Source organism: Pristis pectinata, chromosome 13 (genome assembly GCF_009764475.1).
Source record: "Pristis pectinata isolate sPriPec2 chromosome 13, sPriPec2.1.pri, whole genome shotgun sequence".
Taxonomy (NCBI): Eukaryota; Metazoa; Chordata; class Chondrichthyes; order Rhinopristiformes; family Pristidae; genus Pristis; species Pristis pectinata.
Genome location: NC_067417.1, coordinates 15,196,691 through 15,223,051, shown reverse-complemented (window position 1 = coordinate 15,223,051; position 26,361 = coordinate 15,196,691). Strand labels below are relative to the sequence as shown.

Below are 26,361 nucleotides of genomic sequence, written 5' to 3'. Positions count from 1 at the left end.
AGATAGTTTCCAGTGGCATTCTTCAGGGGAGTTTGTGGAGAATTTGGAAAGTCCCCTCTCAGGTATTCTAACACTTTGTGTCTTGATCACCATAGCTTGTCAACACAACCAAGAGAACTGATTAAAATCGCATAATATTTTAGGTTATAAACCCATTGATAAATCTACTGGAGCAATACACATAAAGTGCTGGAGGAACTCTGCAGGTCAGGCAGCATCCATGGAGGGAAAAAAAACAGCCGACGTTTTGAGCCAAGACCCTTCATCAGGACTGTAAAGGAAGGGGGCAGATAGGGTTAGAAGGCGGGGGGGGGGGGGGTGGGGGGGGAAGGGAAGGGGGGAGGGGGAGGAGCACCTGCAGGCAGGTGATAGGTGAGTTCAGGTGAGAGGGGAATGGTAGGTGGGAGGGGGAGAAGATGTAATAAGCTGAGGGGTGATAGGTAGGAGAGGCAAAGGGCTTAAGAAGAAGGAATCCAGTAGGAGAGGGCAGTGAACCATGGAATAAAGGATGGAGGAGGCGAGGAGAGGAGACGGGCAGATCATCAAGGCAAGGAAAGGGAGCCACAGGAATAAGGGAAGACAAAGGAGTGGGGGGGGGGGTGTTGTTATTGGAAGTCAGCAAAATTGATGTTGAGGCCATCAGGTTTGAGACTCCCAAGATGGAATATGAGGTGTTGTTCCTCCAACCTGCATCTGGCCTCAACGTGGCAGTGGAGGAGGCCGTGGATGGACATGTCAGTATGGGAATGGGATGTGGAATTGAAGTGAGTGGCCATCAGGAGGTCCTTGCTGTTGCGGTGGACGGAGCGAAGGTGCTCGACAAAGTGGTCACCCAATCTGTGTTGGGTCTCACCGATGTACAGGAGGCCACACCGGGAGCATCGGATGCAACAAATGACACCCTCAGACTCACAGGTGAAGCACTGCCTCACCTGGAAGGATTGTCTGGGACCATGAATGGTGGTGAGGGAGGAGGTGTAGGGACAGGTGCACCACTTGGTGTGGTTGCAGGCAAGTGCCAGGGGAGTTATCAGTGGGGAGGGCCAAGTGGACAAGGGAGTCGCGCAGAGAGCAGTCACTTCAGAAAGTGGAGAGAGAGGGTGAGGGGAAGATGTGCCTAGTGGTAGGATCCCGTTGGAAGTGGCGGAAGAGTGCGGAGAATGATGTGTTGGATGCGGAGACTCGTGGGGTGGTAGGTGAGGACAAGGGGAACCCTGTCCCTGTTATGTCGGTGGAGGGAGGGGGTGAGGGTAGACGTGCGGGAAGTGGAGGAGATACGGGTAAGGGCAGCATTGATGATGATGGAAGGGAAACCCTGGTTACTGAAAAAGAATGGAAAGCCTCATGGGAACAGATGAGGTCGAGGGACTGGGAGAAGGGGATGCCATCTTACAAGTGACAGGGTGGGAAGAGGTGTAGTCAAGGTAAAAGTGGGAGTCAGTGGGTTTGTAGAAGATATCGACTGGAATCCCAGAGGGATAAGGTTGTTCATAAGATTTAGTGAACTTCCGTTAGATTAAATAGAAATGGAAACTCAACTGCATGCAAGAGTGATCTATTCCAGGATCTCACTAAATTTGTGTTGACAAAAATGAACATTGCCCTCTTCAACTCTCCCCATCTACCTCCACACAACCCCCGGACAATTATCCTTCAATTTTTCGATGACAGAATACCTACTTGCATTATATTTATATAAAATTCCAACATTTATCATATTTCTTTTGATCTTTGATGAACCAGACACCTTTCAAGGTGAGTGTCAGCACTTTTCATTGAGCCTATTTGCGGATTGTGCACTTTCTTCAAACTTCTGCTGTTATGCTTGGTTTTATTTATCAAACTTCTCCTTACCTCCAGAAAGTTTGGGATATCAGCGGACAAAATATTTGGGCAACTGCTGAATAGCGCAGCAATATCAGATGACATTTTAGGTGTGAGTGCTGGAAGAACATTAATTAGAAAGTAATATTAGTACATTTTTATGTATATTTTACAAAGCTCACAATGAGTTTCTCACACACATGACGGTTGGAAACAAATTTGACAGCATCTAAACTACATTCCCTGGCTTGGCTGTCAAACAAATCCAAAATTGAATGTTTCAGAATAATTGTGGCATTCAGAAACATTGGAAAAATAACATTACAAATCTTTTAAGCTTTTAAAAAATATTCAGAAATCTTTGAAAGTAATTCATAAGTGCTTAAAACAGTTTTAAAAATTGTTATAAAAAATCTAAAATGATAAAACTTAGTCTCTTACTGCAATTATTCAGTGCAGGAGAAGTTTGTGCACCAGGTGCAAATAACATAGGTTTTTTGAATGAATTCCCCAATGAACAGTTCAGGACTTAGACCTTTACACATGCAAGCACAGAAATCCTGAACTTGCTGGCATTTAAATGGGGAATTTTCGCAGTTTCATCCAGAGCCATTGGCCATCAAAATTCCTTGCCATTATTTCACGGCAGACCTCCAAGTTATAGATTGCAGCACTGATAATTGAAACAAACATTTGCTGAGATGAAAATCTGAACACTTTCCCTACACAGCATAACGTGGACTAAAGATATCCCAAGGTCGTCCTGGTTTTGGTTTAAGATTGTTACATTTTTATTGGAAGAGAAGATTATGAATCAAGAATATCATTGACATAAAATTAAGCATACCAGGCAGAACAGATGTCAGTAAAGAAACAGAAGAATAATTTAGAGTTCTTGAAGCTATGGAATGTTTTGCCGGTTACTGATTGAAGTAGGAACCATTCAGGAATAGATGAGATATCTGTTTAGAAGAAAGGGTATAGAAGGAGCCAGATGAAATTTCTAAGTTTCTAAAATTTTGATCACCATTTGGGAGGCAGAATTTCAGTGGAAAGGAAAAAGAGTTTTTTTTCTCTTCTGTTTAACAGCCTTGAGACATATAGACCTAAATATAGACCTTTAGGGGCCAGAGAAGGAGAGGTAATAATGAGAGAAGAATGTGTCAGGCATTGGGCAGTATGTTATGAAAGGAAACAAAAGGAAGACAAAATAAAGATACAACAGAGAAGAGCACATGTCTCTTGGGAACTTTCATGAATTTCCACCTTTAGATCATTAAACAATTGACTAAATCCTCACAGAAATGGTATAAAGAGCTTATTATAAACTTTTGTAACAATCTCTGGTGTACACTAAAAGTAGAGTTGGATGGAAAATTCTGGCCTCATTTGTTTTTGTCTATAGTTTATCCAAAATACCAACGGAGATTCATTTGGAACAGCAAGTAATGTTTTTATGTCTTACTAAATTTTCCTTGTTTGAAAATGTTCATGACAATATGACTCCATGTTGCAGATTCAGTGGTCAATATTAGTGAGGTGACCCAAGCCTGGAAAGAAAATAAACATCTCTGCAGGTTTGCGATTACAGAAATATCTTATCAATAGGATTGTAATCAATGTGCAGTTATAAATAATTTAAACAATCCTTGAACTGAAAATGGTGTCAGTAAAACCTTCACATGAATGATTTGTGAAACAGCCAATGATGAATTGGCAGTATGTTAGTTTTAAATGAAAGTAAAATGTTCCTAACAGAAGTTTTTTAAAATTATGAAAGGGTTTGATAAAATAGATGTAAAGGAGAACTCCCAACTAATGGGGGAATCCACAATTAGGGGCCATTGATACAAAGTGGTCATTTATAACTTCCACATAGAATTTGGGAGGCATTCTGGTACTCCAGAGAATGGTTACAATGCAGAATGTGTTACCAACAGGGTGTCTTGTTGGGCTGTCCCTCAGGATCAAAAGTAGCTTGTGTCCACTCCAGTTCCCTATGTTCTGTATGGCTAATCAGTCCCATGCAGAATGCTCAGACACTGCTGCAAGTGGCAGGGTTGTTTGGCTTGCACACTTCATCCACTGCCTTTGCTTGATTTCCACATGCTCCCAGTGGAGAAACTCGCAGCAATCAATGCGCTACCAAATTCTTTTCTGCCAGCTTGAGTGGTCCTGGGTCATGTACTCCCATGAGTCAGTGAAAATGTTACATTTTTTTCTTTCCAGAAATACCTTACCATGAGTAGAATAGTGTGTTTGATATGGAAGTCTGGAGATAGGTGGAGAGATAATGTGATAATGGTTCCACCCACTGGCAAGTTTTTCCCTTGATGCTTAATTTAGATGATTGAGAGTGGACTCATTGGGTGGTGGTTAGCTGGATTGTATTTGTTCTGCCTTTGTGAACAAGATAGAGCAGAGCAATTTTTCACATAGAAAAGCAAAAAAAAATGCAGATGCTGGAAATTTGAAGTAAAAACAGAAAATTCTGAAACTACTCGGAGTCAGACATTAACTGTGAAAAAGGAAACCGAATTAACATTTCAGGTTTCATCACACCTGAGTTAACTCCATTTTCTGCCCAGCATTTTCTGTTTTTATTTCAGTTTTCCACATTGTCAGACAGACAATACTGCAGAAATTGCAGAGGCAACATTGATGGTATGTCTCCATGCTTTAACGTGCCTACTGTAGGTTGCCCATATCTCTGAAGCATGCAGGAGGGTGAACATCATTGCTGCTCGATCGTCCATGAGTTTAGTAACAAGTCTGAGGTCTCAATTTATGAATGCAATTTTCTTCAAAACCTATGCCCTTTAGTTTTAGACTCATCCACCCAAGGGAAAAGACTATGACTATCTACCCTATTTATACCATTCATAATTTTATAAACCTCAATAAAGTCACCCTTGAGCCTTCTGCTTTCCGGTTAGAATTAAACCCAGCCAATCCAATCTCAACTCATAAGTAAAGCCCTCCATTCCAGGCAACATGTTGTGAATCTCTTCTGTGCTCTTTCTAATTTTACATGTCCTTCCAGTAGTGTAGCAACTAGAACTGCACACAATACTCTAAGTGTGTCCCAGCCAATTTTTTTTTTTACAACTATAACATGATGTTCCAACTCCTATGATCAATACCTTGGTTGATGAAGGCAAGCATACCATATGCTTACTTCAATACCCTATCCACCTGTGTCACCATTTTCAGCTATGAACTTGCACCCCAAAGTCCCACTGTACATGAACATTCCTGAGGTCCCTGCCATTTCTGTGTATGTCCTGTTGGTATTTGCCACTCCAAAATGTATTACCTCACACTCCCACCTTGCTTTACCCAGAAATGCTATGAAAACTGGGTTTAATTGAGTAGTCTGGCTCCACCACCACAGGATCCTTCTGATAGTTCAACTGAAGGTTCACTTCTATACCCTGGCCTAATTTGCTGTTCTTCTCTTTGAAGTAAAAGAAAGCAGTAATGTGAGAAAAAAGATTTTAACTCCACCCAATGCCCACTAAATTGATCTTGACAACACTGGAACAGGGATGGCTGTTCTGTCTCTTCTGACTGCTTCCCTGATCATTTGGATCATGATAATTTGAACCTTAACTCCATTTAACTCCTTATCTTTTTTTAACTTTTTCATGGAGATGATATATGCCCAGAAATTGGATTGCATTATCTGTTTTTACAGCTCTGTGTGTTTAAAATAAGAACTAAACCCAGGGGAAGTCTTGTTTGCGTCTATCAAATCACGCCAATCATGGAATTCAGCCTTGTAATCTTAATGCATTAAGGAAATGATGTTGTTGCATCATAAATGCATATGACGACATCATTCCCTTTGTGACAGTCTTTTTGCAGCAGTACAGGGAACATGCAACATGTTTTCCTGGAGATTCCCATCCTGGGCACTCCCAATCTCCCTGCCAGAACATTTCTAGCTCTCCCATCTAATTGGCATCCCCCGACCCCATGGATGCCGAGCTGAATCTCCCACTTGGCCACCATCCTGACTGCAGAAAAAAATTCAATCCTCCCCCCCCACCCCAACTACAGGAAGAGTTTGATTCCTTCCCTCTCCTCCATCTCACAACACCAACACAAGACATCTATTCCATAATGCTACTGATTGCACTAGGTTGCAGATCCAAAAAAACACCCCAGGCCAAGGACCTAAATGGTAATTTGCAACCTCAGTCTCAGTCACATCTGATCTTTGATGTAATGGGATGGTGACCAAAATGGTTGTTGTCCCACTTCATCAACACCATACCATATCTAGGAAGTTTATCACTGCAGGGTAATATACAGAGGCATTTATTTAGGCTTTCTTTATCTTGTGTCATTGAATTATATGACCTAAATATATTAATGAATGTGGCTTCTACTAAGTTGCCATTTTATCATCTGAGATTGAAGAGCAACAATTTCTTACCCTTATAGAATTCTGGGAGTTCCCGATCTATGTTTATGTAAAATCCTTTGGCTGTGCTTGCAGGTGAGATCTGGTATGTTTCCAGCTTCTTTATGAATGACACTTCACTGCTACGTTGACATTGGATAAACTAGAAGTGATCCAAACGTGTTTACTATTGCATTATTACTTTTAGGAGTAGTTCATTACAATAGCAAACACAGCTCATTAGTAAAAAAAAATCCATAGCATATATTTTCAACAAAGTACAAAAGTAAGGATGACTTTCTCTAGTTAGAGGCGTAAAGTTATACAGCCTGGAAAACAAGCCCTTTAGCCCAACTCATCCATGTCGACCAAGATGGCTATCCAAGATGGTCCTATTTGCCTATCCATGTACCTGTCCAAGTGTCTTTTAAACACTGTGATTTTACCCACCTCTACAGCTTTTTCTGGCAACTCATTCCATATGCACGCTATATTGAAAAAATTTCCCCTCAGGTCCCATTTAAATCTTTCCCTCTTACCTTAAATCTAGGTCCTCTAGTTTTAGACTCCCCTATCCTGGTAAAATGACCGTGACCATCTATCTTATCTATGCCCCTTATAGTTTTGTATACATCTATAAGGTCACCTGTCGGCCTCCTATGCTTCAGAGGAAGAAGTCCCAGCCTATCCAGCCCCTCCTTATAACTCAAGCCCACTAGTCTTTGTAACATACTCCAAATGTGGTCTCACCAGTGACTTGTGGAGTTGCAACATGACGTTACAACTCCTGTACTTAGTGCCCTGACCAATGAAGGCAAGTGTGACAAGTGCCTTATTCATCACCTTGTCTACCTGTGTTGCAACTTTCAGGGAACAGTGTACCTGTACTCCTAGGTCTGGCAAGTGGGAGGCTTTAAAAACTGATATAAGAAGAGTTCAGGGCCAGCACTGGAAGTTAAACCAGGGAAGGACTTGTACAGTGAATGGTAGTACCCTGGGAAGTGTTGTGGAACAGAGGGATCTAGGGGTACAGGTACCCCGTTTGATGAAAGCGGTATCACAGGTAGACAGGATGGTGAAGAAGGTGTCTGGCATTCATCAGTCAGGGCATTGAGCACATGAGTTGGAACGTTATGTTGTGGTTGTACAAGACATTGCTGAGGCCACACTTGGAGGATTGTATATAGTTTTGGTCACCCTGTTATTGGAAGGACATCATTAAGCTGGACAGAGTGCAAGGAAGATTCACGAGAATGTTGTCTGGACTTGAGGGCCTGAGTTGTAGGGAGAGGTTGGGCAGGCTAGAACTTTGTTCCTTGGATCATAGGACACTGAGGGGTGATTTTATGGAAGTGTATAAAATCATATGTGGCATAGTTGGGGTGAATGCACACAGTCTTTTTCCCAAGGAAAGGGTCTCAAAAACTAGAGAGCAGAAGATTAAGGTGACATTGAGTTTAGGAGTTGGGACATCATGTTACAGTTGTACAAAACATCGGTTCAACCACATTTGGAGTACACTGTACAGTTCTGGTTGCCACACTACAGAAAAGATGCGATTAAGCTAAAGAGGTTGCAGATTGGTGGGCTTGAGTTATAAGCATCGATTGGATAGGTTGGGTCCCTGGAGCACAGGAGACTGAGAGGTGACGTGATGGAGGTGTATAAAATTATGAGAGGCATAGATAGGATAAGATAGATAGCCAGAGTCTGTTTCCCATGGGAGAGGTGTCTAAAACTAAAGGGCTTGTGTTTAAAGTGAGGAGAAGATTTCATAGAGATCTGAGGAGTAAATTTTTCACACAAAGCGTAGTTGGTGTCTGGAATGAGCTGCCAGAGGAGGTGTTTGAGGCAGGAACAGCAAAAACATTAAAAAGGCATCTGGTCAGGTACATGAATGAGCAAGACATAGAGGGATATGGAATTAATGCAGGCAAGTGGGATTAGTATAGACAGGCATGATGGTCGGCATAGACACAGTGGGCCAAAGGGCTTGTTTGTGTGCTGCACAGCTATAAAAATAATGGATGACTACAATTGGCAGCCTGAATGCATGGTGAAGCAGAAACCTCGCCACATTTGTGTGGGTTGGTGGTTGGGGGTGCTAGCAGTAGGACAGGTGATGAAGCAATCTGGCTCTTTTGCTATTTTGCTCTAATCATGACCTACTAGCTCCTGCTACATAGACATATTCACCATCAAGTTCAACCAAGGGTTCTGGAGAACAGTGTTAGGAATTTGTGGGTGTGCGCTATGCACATTTCCATGCATTATAATGAATTATGGAAAGCCATGAAGAATTAGTCCATTCTTTCTTCACAAGTGATCATTCAGGCCAGGAATAACACTTTGACTCTTTTGGTTAATTTGATTAGTTACTCTCATGGATCACAAACAAAAAAGTGGTTGATCAACAAGAACAAAGCTAAATAGTGTAAAATACAAGAGACATAGACTACCTTTAAATGCATTATCGTATTCTTAATTTTTTCCCACCAGGGTGTCTTCCCAAAAATTGAAGTAACTTCCTCCATGGTTATTTCTTTTATGATCTTATGGAAAAAATAATGTTACATTAATTCTATAATTAAATGTAACACTTGAGGAAAGATATCTTTATTAGTCACATGTACATTGAAACACACAGTGAAATGCATCTTTTTTTTGCTTAGTGTTCTGAGCGCAGTCCGCAAGCTTTGCCACGCTTCAGGCGCCAACATAGCATGCCCACAGCTCCTAACCTGTATGTCTTTGGAATGTGGGAGGAAACCCACGCAGACATGGGGAGAACGTACAAATTCCTTACAGACGGCAGCCGGAATTGAACCCGGGTCGCTGGCGCTGTAAAGCGTTAGGCTAACCGCTACACTACCGTACCTACCCTGCTAGCTTACTTAGACAGCACTTAGTAACTGAAACGATGAGTGGGTCATATAAAATTGAACCCAAAATATTCTGTAAACATAGGAATCATAAGAGTTAACTGGAGAAGAAGTTTGGCTTGTTTAGGCAAATCTGCATGTAGAGGCAGAGGGCACTAAGTGGGACCCATTGTCCGCACTCGAATGTCATCCCGTATTTATCTTATTCAGATCGGCAAGGTTGAACTTGCCAGCTGTCAGTATCCTGGACTGCATCTGCTGGCCCTGTGCAGACCTTGCATAATGTAATTGGATTATGTTGGTAGGCCAGAGAACGCTCTGCCCATGGTATTGCTGAGAAAACCCCTGAGAGACGACAAAGGTGTGCTTCCATTTTGCCATATGTCAATCTTTTGGAAGCTCCCTGGCACACAGAGGCATTTTAAAGTGAAAAAAGATAAAAGAAATATTATACAAAAACGTGAAGTAAAATGACTAAAACACAAAGAATTAGAATCATAACTACAAACACATACCACACAACTTAGCTTATTCTTACCCTTCTTCCCCCCCAGTCATAAAACCTCCACTGAAATGAATGGGGTCATGGGTTTAATCTGGCACAAGATCCAAGAACAGATTCCTCAGTGTAAATGTTGGGAATTTTTAGCAAACTTCTACTCTGCTTTTGGAAGCCGTGCAAAGTGTATGGACACGTGCTGTTGGGAAGCCATTTAGGGGTTTGGGACTTTCGTGCTTGCAAATGCATATGCCGAAGTTGTGAATTCGCTTGCATTTACATTTACCACGGAATTGCTAGTATTCAACTAAAAGGTTAAATTTTGCATCTGGCTTCAGTGGATGGTGTGATAGTTATTCTAAAAGAGGAAGAACTTACGGATAAGAGAAGATGCACCAAAAAATTACTAAAAATTACTCAATCACCTGTCCAAATGGAAGGCGACTTTAGCTGGAGACTCTAGATTTGGAGGCAGTGTTTTGGAGACTCTAGATTTGGAGGCCAGAGGTTAGGGACTGATATGAGGAGATGTTCCTTTATGCAACTCTAGAATTCTCCATCCCAATGGGCTGAGGTTAAAAGAACTTTGGGCACAGTCAATCGATATGGAGTTGAGAGGCAAAGTGGATTTGTATCACAGGATCAGTCATGATCTTGTTGAATGGTGAGGCTGTATATGCTCCTCTTCCTTCTGTTTCTTGTGTTTCTATTCTATCAGCAACAGAAGAATTTCATTCCTCAACCAACCTGGTAATGTCACAACAGGACATTGATACTTTACAGCAAAACATCACATAGAGCATTCAACTGTCCTGCAACCAACTGGTCAGGCAAAAGTGGGCCATTAGGACTGACCACAATTGCTTTAAAAAAAATGTAAAGCAAAAATCTGCAGATGCTGAAAATCTGAAATAAAAGCAGAAAATGCCGGAAACACTCAGCAGCACTGGCAGCACCTGTGAAGTGAGAATCAGAGTTAACATTTGAAGTCAATGACCTGTCATCAGGAAAGGTAATGAAAGATCGTCGACCTGAGATTTTAACTCTCCTCTCAACAGGGCAAGCAGCATCTGTGGAGAGCGTTTCCAACATTTTCTATTGATACTTGCTCCTTTAAGGAATCAGCAGTGGCAAAATGAACTAAATGTTCTCCACCCCTGCTGTAAGTTTTTGTGATTCTATAATTTTACAAATCACGCACTGAATATTCAAATTTGTTAGGTCATTTTTTTAAATAAAGTCTCATTTGGAAGCTTTACTTATAGAGCAGTTGCCCTATTAAATGTTCAATTCCAGGGAAGTTTTCAAAAGTCATTTATGAACAGCTTTTTATTAGCTACGTTGATATTTTCCAAGCAACATAAAAGGAGACCATTTCAGCCTATTGAACCTATGCTGGCTGACTGGACGATCCTATTCTCCCATTAATTTCCATGTAATCTATTCTCCCCACATTCCCATGAATTCCTCCCAAATCCCCCAATGTCATCTACGTACTAGGGGCAATATGCAGTGGCTAATTAACTTCCCAACCTGCGCATCATTGGGTTGAGGGAGGAAACCAGTGCACCCAGGGTAAACCCATGCGGTCATAGGATGAACATGTAAACTCCACAGAGACAGCACCAGAGGTTGGGATTGAACCAGATCATTGGAGCTGTGAGGCCCCAACTCTACCAGCTGTGCCACTGTGGAAATATATGCGACACTTTCACTTCAATTCATTAACAAGACCATAAATAACGTTATATTGTCTAAACTGTTGCAAAAACTTACACTTCCCTGTAGTGAAAGGTCCAATTCTTTCTTTCCACCACAGAAATTCATTTCTTTTCCTTTGTATATGAACTGGGAAATGAAACAATATGCATATTTGTGACTGTGTTGCTGTTGGAGAATGTTGTGTCCACAGCAGGGAACGTGTACATTGAAATGAAACGACCATAAATACATTTCCCTATGAATCACTGGCAATCAACAGTCCCAATAAAGACCACATTTGTAAGTCTATATTTTGAGTAGTAATCTTGGGTTTTGCTCCAACTGCAATATAGCAGTCATCTACATAAAATCGTATTTAAAAAGTTTCATTGGATGGCTGGGAGCTCCATAAATCTATATCAAAAATTTCCTTAATATCCTGTAAATTCTCCCAATTACCCAGGCAAATCTAGAAAAGCCAACTACAAGCCTACTTAAGGGTTGATCTTCTGCTGATGTCACAGTAGCCTTTTTTGGAATTGAGAAAAACACCAGTGCTAATTTCCATCCCATTAGTGGTAGGAATCATAACAGTTCAAGCAGATGGAACTTTGGGGCATTAAGATTGTTGGCTTAGATAGCATGACTCGAATAATCTTACTGGACATTTCTGGTGTTTAACATAGGAAAAGCATGCCACTCTGAAAAATATCTGTTGAATAAACAGGTGCTCTGAAGATGAATTTTTGTTATTCGAAGTGCAAAGATAGGCAAAAATCTTTTTGGTCCATTCAGATGATCATGAAGCAACCTTGCTTTGGAGATGAAGAGCCTCCTTTGGACTTGTCTGTGTAATTATATGCAAAGATATGTCCTAGAAGCAGAATGCTTTTCCTCCTCTCGTGCAACAGGGGTTAATTGAATATAAATTTTCCAGTTGCTCTGATGGATTTAAACCGGCATCTCTGAATCATTCACATAACTATTGTACAAAATGAACATATTATTTCGGTTTAAAGAGAGTCCATCAGGAATCTTCACCTTTGTGAACCCTTGGAATGCTATGTCTTTTTATGTGATTTAACATTTACGAACAATTCACCTGATATGTAGTTCAAGTATTTCTTTAATTGCAAGCGGAAATGATGTAAAAATATGTCTCTCAATTATGGAGTTTATAGCATTTGTGATGGGTGAAAATGTTTAAGTAGCATAAGTTGTCTAAATTAGTTGCAATCTGCTAATTCTTATTTCTCATTACATAGAGGCCATTTGACCCACTAAGCCTCTGCTCTCAGAGCATTCTGATCAATTCCCCTTATTTCCCTGAAATCTATTTTCTCCCATATGTATCAAATTCTCTCCCCCCCCCCCCCCCCCCCCCCCAATTCTCCTACCACCAGCTCACAGAAGTGGTAATTTATCATAGCCAATTAACATGCCAACCAGTGTGTGCCTAAGTATGTGATTATCTCTGTGATTCTGTTCTCTGGTGGAAATGACTGCAGTCTGGCCACAACCACAATCAACCTCCAATTATACCAGGACGTGGCACTGTGGTGTCAAGCTGTAATGAATGAACAAAGAAAACAAGTGCGTCCATGAGGAATAAGGACGCAGCAATAGAGAGAAGCGAGGTATTTGATTAGATGAAACATTTTTTTTGACTTTGTGGGAATTGTTGGTGGATTGAGAGTGTCTGGCAAATAGCTTCAATCAGTATCATTGGGGGCTTATGTTTCTGGTTTTCAAATGCCTCCAAATAGGCAAAGCGCAAAGGAAACGGTTGCTTGGCACCTGTGTGTGTGTGTGTGTGTGTGTGTGTGTGTCTCTCTCTCTCTCTCTCTCGCTCGCTCGCTCTCGCTCTCTCTCGCTCTCTCTCTCTCTCTCTCGTTCCTTCACATTTTTGTTTACACCCTTCCACTGTGTTTATACCTACTTCTTGGCTTTCCTTCCAAAATACATTATCATGCAAGTTAGCCAACTGTTTGCCCAGACCAACGACCTTATCATTGGGTTACAAACTTCAATTTGGAGTCATTAGCTAATGTCAATATTGAACTCCGTACCCATAAGTCTTAGTTGCTTAAGAAAACATGAATCCCTGGCTCTGAACCTGTCTTCAGTTTGGACACCCAATTATACCTAACCACCTGGATTCCATTTTGTCAATATCTCTCTTTTACCACAGGTATCCAAACCTATTCAACAATTTCTATTAAGATTTCTCTCATATTTTCTGAAAAATTGTAATTTAAAGAAAACTTGCATTTACAAAGTGTTTATTCATACTTCTTTAAAATCAATCTTCTGTAACCACTATTGCAATGCAAGAAATGTGCTCAGAAGTTTGGACAGTCCCCAAACATCACTGGGTTTTAGCATGTTTAAGAGATAAACTTTGATCAGAAATTCAGGGACATGCTGTCCTTTCAAATAGTGTGCTGGAATCTTTTCATATTCACCTGAAAAGGAGGCTTCCATTAACGTCTCACTCAAAAGACAAAAACCTCCAACAATACAGAACTCCCTATACTGAGGTGTCAGCCTAGATAAAGCCACATAGTTCTTTGATTCAAGTAACTTGAACAAAAGCAAAAAGGCAAATGAGGAATTCCTGTTGATTTATTTTAGACCTTAATGAAGGGCATAAAATATTAATGCTGAACCCAGCTACCTACATAACAGGACCAAATAATTAAACAGTCTGAAAAATAATTTTCCCCATTGTAACATTGAAACTTACCAATAGATTGAAGAACAAATGACCACAGAAGTTCATGTGTAATGTTGGAGCAAATGGAAATAATTGGTCTATGCTTCCGAAATGATCCATTACTTTCTGGTTAAATAATAAAGAAAAAGTGTTACATTATTTTGTAGTTTATCTAAAATCGTACATAAATTGAGAACAAAAATTTGCAGACAAAATTCTTTCATTTTATATTTTTTTATGTATGTATGAAGTAAATGTTAACTCAATGATATACAAATCATTCAATGCATTAAATTGCAGGATTTACTCTTTAGGAGAATTTATCTATAGAAAAAATGCAAAGCATTAGATGGTTAAAATAGTAAAAGACCAATCCTGCACATTTTTTTACACCAGCCATGTTATTTGCCTTTCATTCCCTACTTAGACCATTGAATAATTTACTTCCAATTCATTCATCTAGTCAATATTTACCTATACTAGGTGACAGGTCTTCTTTGTGTCGAACTTAAATTTAAGCACATTGAACTTGTAACCTTTTGTCATTTCATTAAAAACTCACCAGGATGCATAATCGATGGCTTTGACAAAGGTGCTCAGGGTTAGAGGTGTAGCAGCTCCTGGGAAAACTTCACTGCAACATTTAAATTATTTGTACATTATTCAAGCATTTTTCCCCAGGCATTAGAACTGTATTTTGAACATTTAAAGTGTTGAAGATGTAGGTGCAATTGTTATATATTTCAACCCCAAAGTAACAATGTGTGACTGATCCCTTGTGTGTTACTTTTGGTGTGGGGATTGAATGCAGTTAGAGGCCTTAAACCTGCAATTTATTCCATTAATCCTGTTGAAATCTGCAGCATAGGGAGAGGAACCAAGAGTACTGAGCATTTGGTCATTTGGGCAGTTCTCAACTGTCAAATGAAGAGACAAATAACCCTGACTCAAACTTGCCAGGCCAGAGTTGGAAGCCCAGTCTCTTCTGGAAATAGGATACTAACCTTCCCTCAGTAAATTTTCAGGGGACAGTTTGTGAAGTATGCGAACACTATTTTGGAGATGTAGATGTCTTGACCACCTGAATGAAGAATGGAAAATGGAACTCCTTGATGTAACATATTCATTCACATGTCTTGCATCTTTCTATTGCCAATTACCTTCTAAAGATGGGTGGAATCTCTACCCTTTCAAGGACATTTTGTAAACCTTAACTCTGTACTGAGACTTGACATTTTACAGGCTCAGCCATGTGAACGTCTGTTTCAGTGGAACCCATTTACTGAGAAGTTTCAGAGAAGTTCACATTAAAGATCAGAGGACAATGGCTAACATGGTCTTACATCTCTGATTCCAGTTTTTTTTATTTATTAAAAGCAGAAATTGGCAGCATCTACCGTGCCTGAACATTTAGACTGGGACTTTCCAATTGACAGCAGCTCTGCAGATTAGCACTGCAGCTGTTAATCAAAACAGTCTTTTAAGTGAATAAACAATTAAAAAGGAGAAACCACTAATACCCCACATTGGTGTTAGTAATCCATGCGTAGTCTGTTGGAAAGGGAGAATCAAACTCGTGCATCAGCTCAAACTCAGACGGAGCATCAAGAGTTGTCACTGGCCTCGCCTGACAAAAGATAGAGTTTTAGAGTCATTGAATCATACAGCAAGGAAACGGGCCTTCAGCCCACTGAGTCTGCGCCGATCATCAAACAACCATTTATACTAATCCTATGCTTGTCCCATTTTATTCCCCTCTTATTTCCATCAACTCCTCCCAGATTCTAGTCATCATGTACCCACTAGGGGTAAATTATAATGGCAAATTAACCTATCATACCACACACTTTTGGGATGTGGGAGGAAACCGGTGTACCCGGGGAGAACTTGCACGGTCACAGGGAGAACATACAAACTCCACACAGACAGCACTAAGGGTCAGGATCAAAGCCAGGAGCTGTGACGCACCAGCTTTACCAGCTGTGGCCATTGTGCCACACCTTGTGAAAAATATAACATGAAAGTTTATACAGACAACAACGTGCATTTGCATTTATGTAGCATATCAGTGCAGCAATCCTATAAAAATCACAGCAGAAAACTAGTCTTTTGCTTTTCAAACATCGAAAAACTTCTTTCCAGATTTTATAGTCTGATGATGAATGTTTTTGAAATAATTTAAAAACAATTTCCATGTCAAAGTCAATTTTACTAAACGTGTTGGTAAATGGTTGAGAGGTCAGAGCTTTGGGAAAAAGGGAACATGTTCCAATTATCAGGATGGGACAAATAGTACCCTTAAAGTAACAAAGTAAAATTGGAATAGTTCCTTATTGGTGAAGAGCTATAGAGAAGCAACATCAATTTATATCTCTCAACCATTAATATTTTAAAATTTGTTCTGATGTACAGTTAGTACTCAAGAAAACTAAAGGAATAGTGCCTTTTATCTCAAGGGAGTTAGACTTCAAAATTATGGCCTTAGCTCAATTGGCTCCACTGATGTGTGCAGTGTAGTGTAAGGAGCCAATTCTTTTTTTTTGGTTATTGAGTGATTTGCTCCTCTGTACCTCCACCCAATTGAAGAGGCCAGAAACCTTGAGCTAAAGTTTTCCAGATTGATGAGAATATTGCATCCAGTATTAGCCATTGAACCTAAGGAATGATATATTAGCCTTGAAGTGGATACAGAGCAAATGCACCAGCAGTGCTTAAATGGTAGATTAAGACGATAGGTTCCATGGACTTTACCTATATTTTGCTGAGTTTTCTTGGGTGAGGAGTGATCTAATTGAGGTGGTTCAAACAATAAATGGTAAATTGGTTTATTATTCTCACGTGTACTAAAGTACAGTGAAAATCTTTGTTTTGCATGCCACCCATAGAGGGTCATTTCATTACAACAGTGCATTGAGGTAATGCAAGGGAAAACAATAACAGAATGCAGAATAAAGTGTTACAGATAAAGAGAAAGTGCAGTGCCAGTGCAAGCAGGCAAAAAGATGCAAGGCCATAACAAGGGAGATTGTGAGGTCAAGAATCTATCTCATCGTATTTAGGGAACTGTTCAATAGTCTTGTAACAGCAGGATAGAAGCGGTCCTTGAGCCTGGTGGTTCAGTACTTAAAAGATGGGAGCAAGAGTAGGCCATTTGGCCACTTAACCCTTATCCACCATTTAACAAGAACTTTTACCTCAAACACCATTTTCCTGCCTATTCCCATATCCCTTGATTCCTCTCTCAACCATAAATCAATCTGTCAATCTTGGTTCTGAAAATAAAATGTGACTAAGCCTCCACAGCCCTCCAGGATAGAGAATTCCAAAGATTCGCCAACCTCTGAAAGAATAAAATTATCCACGTTTCAGTCCAAAATGAGCAACCCCTTACTGTGACTCCTAGCTCTAGACTCCTCAGCCAGGGGAAACATCCAACCTGTTGAGCCCTTTGTGGATTTTGTATGTTTCAGTGCGGTAACACCTCATTCTTATAACATAAAAATAGAGGCCTGGTCTACTCGATCTTCCCACAAATCACAGTCCCACCATCCCAGGAACTAGACTGGTGAGTTTTCACGACACTCCCTCTGGAGCAAGTCTAACCTTTTTCAGTTAAGGAGACCAAAACCGTACGCAATTCTCCAGGTGTGGTCTTACCAAGGGATATAGCAATAACAGTGAAAGTACCTGTATAAAATGTACTATTCAGACTCTCCAGCAGACTATGAATGCTGAATCAGATTTCAGCTCTCAATTAATACCTGCTCCACTGTCCTTGCAGGCATTATAGGAGCCATGAAACTTTGTATGTTGACATCAAGTAAGCATTGTACATCTTTTGACATCATTGCACAACCCCATTGATCTCAATGTATTAGTAAGTCGTGAACATGAAATGCTGCATGAAAGTGCAAGCAATAGCAATATCTTCTGCTCCCTCCTGGAAAGAGCCCACTGAGCCCAGAAGTTTGGGTATTCACCACAACTCCATTTAGTAGCAGACCATGTTCTAACCACTCTTTGGGTAAAGAAGTTCCCTCTGAATTTGAACCAGTAGTGATTAGCTTATAGCTAGTGGTTTTATGCTTTTTTTTGTTTTAGCTGATAATAAGCAAAGAAGCACCCCAAACACCAAATTGAAAGTAAAGTTGGAAAATGATTTTAAAAAATGTTTTGGCATTCAATTTTATCATGTAAACTGTGAGGTTTTCTCAAAGACCTCAAATTGCTGATATCGTGTAAGCTTACTGAACAATCACATTTGTTTGCAAACGTAGAATATCTGAACTGGGAAGAGAGGCCGTGACATAATTCTATGTCTAATGTATTGCTGGGAGTCAGAGGGAAAAACTGAGAAATAGTAAAAAGGAACAGGTGGCTTTGCAAGTGCAGGTATATTACTAATGTTACAGATATGTTACTAATTTAGTTGTGCTTTACAGTTGAAACTGAAAGTATTTGCTTGAATTTTATAATTACTGAAAATATCCAATTTTGCCACGAAGTGCCAGTAACTGACATTTGCACACCGCTCTATCATCACCATCACTACCAACTGAACCAAAACCAAAGATAAAAACTGAAAAATTGCTTTGCTCATTTTTCTGATCACTAGTTGTCTCAAAAACAAGTGAAAGCATTACTCCATATCCATCCTACCAAACCCATTTATAGTTTTCATGGCCTCTGTCAGTTAACCCCTTGACTTTCTCTTGTCTAACCTTTCAGTTCTGATATCATCCTCGTAAATCTATCTTTCTCAAATGCATCAATACCTATTTAAATTAAATGCAGACTTGATCTGTTCACCCTTTTCCAACTGTAGTACGATCAAGATTCTACATAACATGATGTTTTTGCTTTTAAGTTGTATCCCTCCTTAACTCTCTACCTTCAGTACACTTGTTGCACTAAAATTTTACCCTTCTGCTCCTCCAAGACTCTTGCTTTCCAAGTAAGCCGTCTCCTTATCCTTTCCATTTCATTTTTTTTAAGTTAATATGCCAATTACAAGACCATTTTGCTCCCCTTTCATAACCTTGGCAAAATTGTGGAAATCTCAGGAAAACAACTATCATTGATACAAAAGCAAAATGCTCTGAATGCTGGAGGTTTGAAATAAAAACAGTAATGATTGGAAATTGCAGTTCTCTGAAGCAAGAAACAGGGTTAATATTTCAGGTTAATTGCCTTTCTTCAGTTCTGATGAAAGGCCATCAACCTGAGATCTTAACTTTGTTTCTATATCCATAGATACTGTCTGACCAGAAGTCCAGTGATGCTGTGTTTTCACAATACTTGAACTCTCTCAACTTGCACAGTAAGTTCCTCACCTGAAGTAAATATATGTGTGTGTCTTTTATTGCCCATTCGATATCTTTTGAGTTGCCAAGAAATTTCTGAATCTGGAATACAAAACAACATTGTAATGGCAAAAATGATTATTAATCAATTATGAGATTACATCATTTAAATATGTTTACTTTAAGGTGTTTCAGCATGTATAGCTTTTCAATTACAACAACATTATTTTGTACATATAGATTCAACATTGTTGCAAAAAATGGTTTAAATTCAATAAATGTAATTCTGTAGCCTGTGGGAAGTTAACAATTCTGCTCATTCCTGACACAGAATTCAGTTATTGGGGCTTGTCAACAATGTTCTGCCCAGCTTTTGCCGCAATTCCAATGTTCCCCACAAGAGGGATAAAATCATGGGTGATACCGGCAAAGCCACCACAAAATTGTTCTAAGTAACATTAGCCTTTCAAGGAAACAGTACCAATTTTTAAGCAACAGACATAACTCATTATCCAAATGTACCCATCTGCTGCACCAATGGAAGGTCCTGGATGACCCAAAATATGATTGTAGCCATGAGTACAAACCATGGAACACACCACATGAACTGGGCACGGGGTCACAGCTTCAGTGACCTGAATCAATCTTGACCTCTGGTGCTGTCTGTGTGGACTTTGCCCGTTCTCCCTTGTTACTGCATGGGTTTCCCCTGCATTTCTTTGGTTTCCTATACATCCCAAATATGTGTAAGTAGGTTAATTGGCTCCAGTATATTACCCTAGTGTTGATAAGTGACAAAAGAATCAAAGGGGATTTGATGAGTCTGTGAGAGAGAATAAATTGCATTGTTACAGGGAAATAAGTGGTGTAATGGGACTGATGGACTTGATCTGCTGGAAACTGGCATGGACCAGATGGGTGGAATGGCATCCTGGGGTGTCATAAATGTAAATTTATACCTGTCCATTAAGATTTGTTGCAGGAGCTACCTCGTCTCCATTCAGTCCCTGGTAATGATAAATTTCAGAGTTTGGAGGGACTGAACAGGAATTCAATGACATTCCTGCAATAACAAAATTAAGTGAGTGTGTAATATTGCACAGGCTGCATTGATCTAACCTGGTCAGGCCTGCAATTGCTTCCTGTGGTCTGCTCAAGCCCACAATCTGCACTGGATTTAAAGAGGCCTATTTCACTGACCCTCTATACTCAATAGAAGACATAAAATATGATTGTCACCTTGCATCCCAAACATAGGATACACCACATCAACTGACTTCAGGAGATGCTCCTTCCATTAAAAGGCCTGAAGTATCTTCGATACCTGCAAGCTTTGACTTAGCTGTGAAAGCTGTCATTGATTTCAGTGACAATAAAAATAATTAAAATTGAAGTAAATGAGAGGAATATTTAAACAAAATAAAATGAAAGATTCAAACACATGTAAGTAATAAAAACATTAAAACAAAATAATTTTAAAGATGTAATATGCCCTCCCCTTTGCCTCACAAATCTTTGACTACAATCCCCAATTAAATGAATGGATGTCTCAGATCCTGATGAGGTCTGATACAAGATTGGATCCTCATTACTGGACTCCATGTGGAATCCGGCAGTGCAGCGAGCTGACTGACCTTCCAAATCTGTAAGTCCCAGGCATCCACTTTCACAGACTGTTCACAGAAGTCCAAGACATACTTCAACTTCAATGGCTGAACACCAGTGGTTCTAATCAGAACCACCAGCAACTCTCTTGCCCTACATAATTTTAATTGACTGTTCCATCAAGGTCACAAAACTTTTTCTCAGTAAGTTCAGAACAAAGGACTATCTGAAATAAAATGAGCTAGGATAAATTGATTGCCAGATGGTCAGTGTGGGCCATAGGGCCTGTTTTGATGCTCTTTCTCTTCATGACTCAATGATTCTATGTGTTTTGTATTCAATTTGAACTCATCTGGACTATCACTTCTTTCCTACATGATATCTCTATAATTATATAATTTTTCCTTTCTGTAGAATAAAAGGATAAAAGTACAGAAGAAAACTACTGAGCTCATTACACTTGCACTGGCTGGATTTCTGGAAAAAGTATTCATTAAGTCCTCCAAACATGCAACACCTGCCCCTACACCACCTCCATCCAGGGACCAATACAGCCCTTTCAGCTGAGACAGAGATTCCCTGCACCTCCCTTAATATCATCTGCTGCAGTCAGTGCTCCAAGTGTGGCCTCTTCTACATTGGTGGGACCAAACGCAGACTAGGTGACCGTTTCGCGGAACACCTGCACTCTGTCCATAACCATAACCTGCAACTCCCCATTGCCAGTCACTTCAACTCTCCTTCCCACACTATCACTGATATGTCAGTCCTCTTGTCTCCTCCACTACCAGGAGAATTCCAAGCACAAACTGGAGGAACAGCACCTCATTTTCCGTCTTGGAACCTTGCAGTCAAATGGCAAGCACATTGAATTCTCCCATTTTAAATAATCCCTACAACCTCCCCCCCCCCCCCACCATGCTTCTTCTCTTCTTCCCATTCCTAGCCCCTTTTGTTTCTACCTTTTTTTCCTCTCTATCCTTACCTTTGACCCATCCTCCGGTGGATCTGCTCTCCTCTCCTCCCCCGCACCTGCCTATCACCATCTCTTACCTGCATCTACCTATCACCACCTTGTGCCCACCCCACCTCCCCTCTTTTGTCCACCTATAACTGCTCTGCTTTTCCCTCCTATATATTGGGCTTCCCCTTTTCCTATCTTCAGTCCTGAAGAAGGGTCCTGATCCCGAAACGTTGGCCGCCTGCTTTTCTCCACGGATGCTGCCTGGCCTGCTGAGTTCCTCCAGCATTTTGTGTGTGTGTTGCTCCAGATTTCCAGTATCTGCAGTCTCCCTTGTGAGTCCATTTTTGAACTTGGTTTCATTCACATTTTTTTACCTCATTACTACTGCTGTTTGTGGAGTTCATTAAGTGCTCGTTGACTACAGTGTTTTCTACAACGATGGCCACAGTTCAAGAAGCATAGTGGTCAGGTTACTGGACTAGCAGTTAGTATTTTATATAATTGATCCAGAGATGTGTTGAAAAGTTCCTCCATGGTGACTGGGGAATTCAAATTCAAGTGATTACACAAAATAATCTGGAATTAGTTATCGTGGAACTAGCAAACTGTTGTAAAAGCCCATCTGGTTTACTAAGTCCTTCTTCCTTGCCATTCTTAGCTGGCTTTGGTCCATATGTGACTCCAGATAAATCAATATGGTTCACCCCTAGTTTCCTATTCAGTTCACAGGAAATTGGGGGTGGATAATGAAGGTTGACATTGCGAGTGACATCCACATCTTGTGCAGAAATATAGAGGAAAAAGGACTTGATTGGTTGTGAGATTTTTCTTTGTGACCTGAGCGTGTAAAAGTTTTATAGAACCACAAGTCTGTTTTTTTGTTTACTCAAACAATAGGGGCCCATTTTTTCCTCCTCAGTCTGTCACCCAGCTTCATTTCAGCTATTATCTTTTTTTATATTTCTAAAATAAACTTTAGTCATAATAAAAAAATACACAAAAGAAGAACATTGCAAAACTTTTACATTCATGGGTTTTACACTCAGTAGTGTTAACTTATTTTTTTTAAGAACCATAGCACCATTGCTACTTATGTGGCCCCCTTGGGTGATGCACCATGTGCACCATTTATATGGTCTCGACATCCTATATAAATGACAAGCCCTGAATCTGGGCACAATGTTCAAACTTCACCTTCCTTTCTTATCAGATTCTATCATCTGCAGCACTTTGTTGTCTCCACTTATCACCTCCCAGCCTCTGATGATCTCTCCACCCATCCCTTCCCCACCTGACTCCAATCTGCCAACGAACCCCTCACTGGGATCCACCTATCGCTTGCCAACCTTTGCCCCACCCCTTTTCCTCACTTCTTTATTCTGACTATCTCCCCTCTAGTTTTTCAGTCCAGTAGAAGGGTCTTGACCTGAAACATCGACTGTCTATTTCCCTCCACAGATGCTGCCTGACCCTGAGTTCCTCCAGCAGCTAATTTTTTGCATCAGATTCCTGCATCTGCAGTCTCTTGCGAGTCTCCGTAATGTTCAAGTCGTGATCTAATTAATAATACCTTTGCAAGATGCCCCTTAAAAACAATTGCATCATATGCATTATTGGACATTTAGTATTTTATCATTCTATTCTTTTATCTCAGTGGAAGTCAGAAACATATAAATTTGAATCCTTTCAAGTGACTTAAGCATAACAATCTAGGCTGATAGTTCAGTGCATTACTGAGAGAGTTATCCTGTTGAACATCATCTCTTTTGGGTAGGACATTATTTCCGAGTTTTCATATACCCTCTTAGGTGGATGTAAAACATCAAATGGCTCCATTTGAAAGAACAAGGGGGAAGTTAGCACTGGTGTTCTGCCCAATATTTATTTTTCATTGCCAACTTACCTACCTATTCTTTTCTGAATGTTTATGTAGCTTCTTCACAGCCTGATGTGTGGTCTTGTACTTCTCTCCCTTATTTTGAAGCCTTAAGTCTGAGGATAGACAACTGTAGACAGTTGTTTGTATGTGTGATCTCCTCGGACACGCAAAATGTCTTGGACTTCCTCAACACGCAGTTCACACTGCAATTTCTACTATTACTGCCTGCATCTCTAATTGTGATATATTAAAAATTTATATTGCTATATTTTCATATTTCATAAGTATTTATAAGATCAATGTCTCAACACAAATTACTGTTGTGAAAAATAATGTTTTGGGATCTAAATTAATTGGATTACAAACCTGAAGTGCCACTTGTCCTAACTGCAGAATGCTCTCCTCACTGATACAGCACTGCGTAGTTTGTGATGTTATGGTATTTTCATACACAACCCCACCTTCAACTGGAATTAAAGCAGATTAATACCATCAATTTACAATAAATTGCAAAGGTTTTAGATTTCATTTATCTAAAGCAACATTACAAAAAAAGTCAAAATTTATTTTTACTTCAAAGAAGAGTTCTTTGAGGAGGTGACCAGGAAGATTGATGAGGGCAGTGCGGTGGATGTGGTTTACATGGATTTTAGTAAGGCGTTTGATAAGGTTCCTCATGGTAGGCTTCTTCAGAAGGTCAGAGGCCAAGGGATCCAAGGAAGCTTGGCTGTGTGGATTAGGAATTGGCTTGCATGTAGAAAGCAGAGGGTTGTGGTGGAAGGAGTGCCCTCGGATTGGAAGGCAGTGACTAGTGGTGTCCCGCAGGGATCGGTTCTGGGACCTCTACTTTTTGTGATATTTATAGATGACTTAGATGAGGGGGTGGAGGGCTGGGTTAGTAAGTTTGCGGACAACACTAAGATAGGCGGTGTTGTGGATAGTGTGGAGGGCTGTCGGAGCTTACAGAGGGATATTGATAGGATGCAGAGCTGGGCTGACAAGTGGCAGATGGAGTTCAATCCGGAGGAGTGTGAGGTGGTACACTTTGGAAGGACAAACTCCAGGACAGAGTACTGGGTAAATGGCAAGGTACTTGGCAGTGTGGAGGAGCAGAGGGATCTGGGGGTTCATATTCACAGTTCATTGAAAGTTGCCTCACAGGTGGAAAGAGCAGTTAAGAAGGCCAATGGGATGTTGGCTTTCATAAATCGCGGGATTGAGTTTAAGAGCCGTGAGGTGATGATGCAGCTTTACAAAACTCTAGTTAGGCCACACTTAGAGTACTGTGTTCAGTTCTGGTTGCCTCATTATAGGAAGGATGTGGAGGCGTTGGAGAGGGTGCAGAGGAGATTTACCAGGATGCTGCCTGGATTAGAGAGTATTGAATATGAGGAGAGGCTTAAGGTGCTAGGGCTTTATTCACTGGAAAGGAGGAGGATGAGAGGAGACATGATAGAGGTATATAAAATACTGAGAGGAATAGACAGAGTAGACAGTCAGCGCCTCCTTCCCAGGGCACCACTGCTCAAGGCGAGAGGGCATGGCTTTAAGGTTATGGGTGGGAGGTTCAGGGGAGATGTCAGGGGGAGGTTTTTCACCCAGAGAGTGGTTGGTGCATGGAATGCACTGCCTGGGGTGGTGGTGGAGGCAGATACATTGAACAGGTTCAAGAGCTTGTTGGATAGGCATATGGAGGAGTGTGGGATGGGGGGATATGTGGGAGGAAGGGGTTAGGTAGTATGAGGGTGGTTTGATGGATGGCACAACATGGTGGGCCGAAGGACCTGTTTTGTGCTGTATGGTTCTAAGTTATTTACTTTATCCTGGATAATATTTGCCATAAACCAGATCATCTGGCCATTATCATTAATGTTAATTGTGGAAGCTTGCTTTATACATATTAGCTACCTTGCTTCCAGTGTTATCACAGAAAGAGTATTTCATCAGCTGTAAAACCTACGGAGCATCCTGAGATCATGGGAAGTAATGTATAAATGCAAATCTTTTGTTTTTACTTACGAGCTTGCACCACTTGCTGCTTCTTTGATCCTGTTTCCTCCTTGATGATTTGGCATGAACCGTTACGACTGTGGGAGAGGATGATGGTGTCTGGCATCACACTGCCACTAACTACAGACTGAAATAAGAGAAGGAAATAGAGTCAACAGCTATATGGGAAGATCTCCCTTGAAATTACCTCTGTTTAAGGCCAAAGAAAAACATTTGAAATTGTTTTGATTTTGCTCTGGAAGAGGGAATTGATAGATAAATAGATACATGGTGGCAAGAAATGCATTGCAATGTGTTTTGAGGTAGGACCATCATCAAAGCATCTTTCTCCTGTTTGAACTTGGCAATGATCAGGATCTGGAGCACGTTGGTATGGGAATTTCAGGTGAAGTGAAATGGAAGACCAAAATGGGTCTTACATTTTACTGCTGAGCACAAGACCACACACCATTCCTGGGGCTCTCCAAGAATAGCTCTTGGTTCATATATAATCCTTGTTTTGAACAGCTCAGACCAAGAAATTATTTTCCACTCAGCATATGGTAAATCAATCGCAAATCTGGATTTCAA

At 40.5% G+C, this 26,361-nt stretch overlaps 2 protein-coding genes across 3 annotated transcripts in view; both read right to left on the bottom strand.

The window, feature by feature from the left end:
- The window catches only part of LOC127577340 (putative phosphoenolpyruvate synthase), a 34,118-nt gene extending 19,964 nt beyond the window's left edge, over window positions 1–14,154 (bottom strand). For both annotated transcript variants that reach the window (XM_052028463.1, XM_052028464.1), the window contains exons 1-6: window positions 14,061–14,154; window positions 11,390–11,461; window positions 8,692–8,784; window positions 6,269–6,395; window positions 3,290–3,376; window positions 1,855–1,943 (exon numbers count right to left, since the gene is read on the bottom strand). In XM_052028463.1, coding sequence (XP_051884423.1) covers window positions 1,855–1,943; window positions 3,290–3,376; window positions 6,269–6,395; window positions 8,692–8,784; window positions 11,390–11,461; window positions 14,061–14,150 — 558 coding nt within the window. In that variant the 5' untranslated portion in view covers window positions 14,151–14,154. The remainder of the gene's footprint in view (window positions 1–1,854; window positions 1,944–3,289; window positions 3,377–6,268; window positions 6,396–8,691; window positions 8,785–11,389; window positions 11,462–14,060) is intronic.
- Window positions 14,155–14,588: 434 nt separating this feature from the next.
- Window positions 14,589–26,361, bottom strand: part of LOC127577460 (uncharacterized) — a 44,130-nt gene continuing 32,357 nt past the window's right edge. Inside the window, exons 17-21 of the mRNA XM_052028683.1 lie at window positions 25,801–25,918; window positions 24,148–24,248; window positions 19,364–19,435; window positions 15,551–15,657; window positions 14,589–14,664 (exon numbers count right to left, since the gene is read on the bottom strand). Of these exons, the coding sequence (XP_051884643.1) occupies window positions 14,589–14,664; window positions 15,551–15,657; window positions 19,364–19,435; window positions 24,148–24,248; window positions 25,801–25,918 (474 nt within the window). The remainder of the gene's footprint in view (window positions 14,665–15,550; window positions 15,658–19,363; window positions 19,436–24,147; window positions 24,249–25,800; window positions 25,919–26,361) is intronic.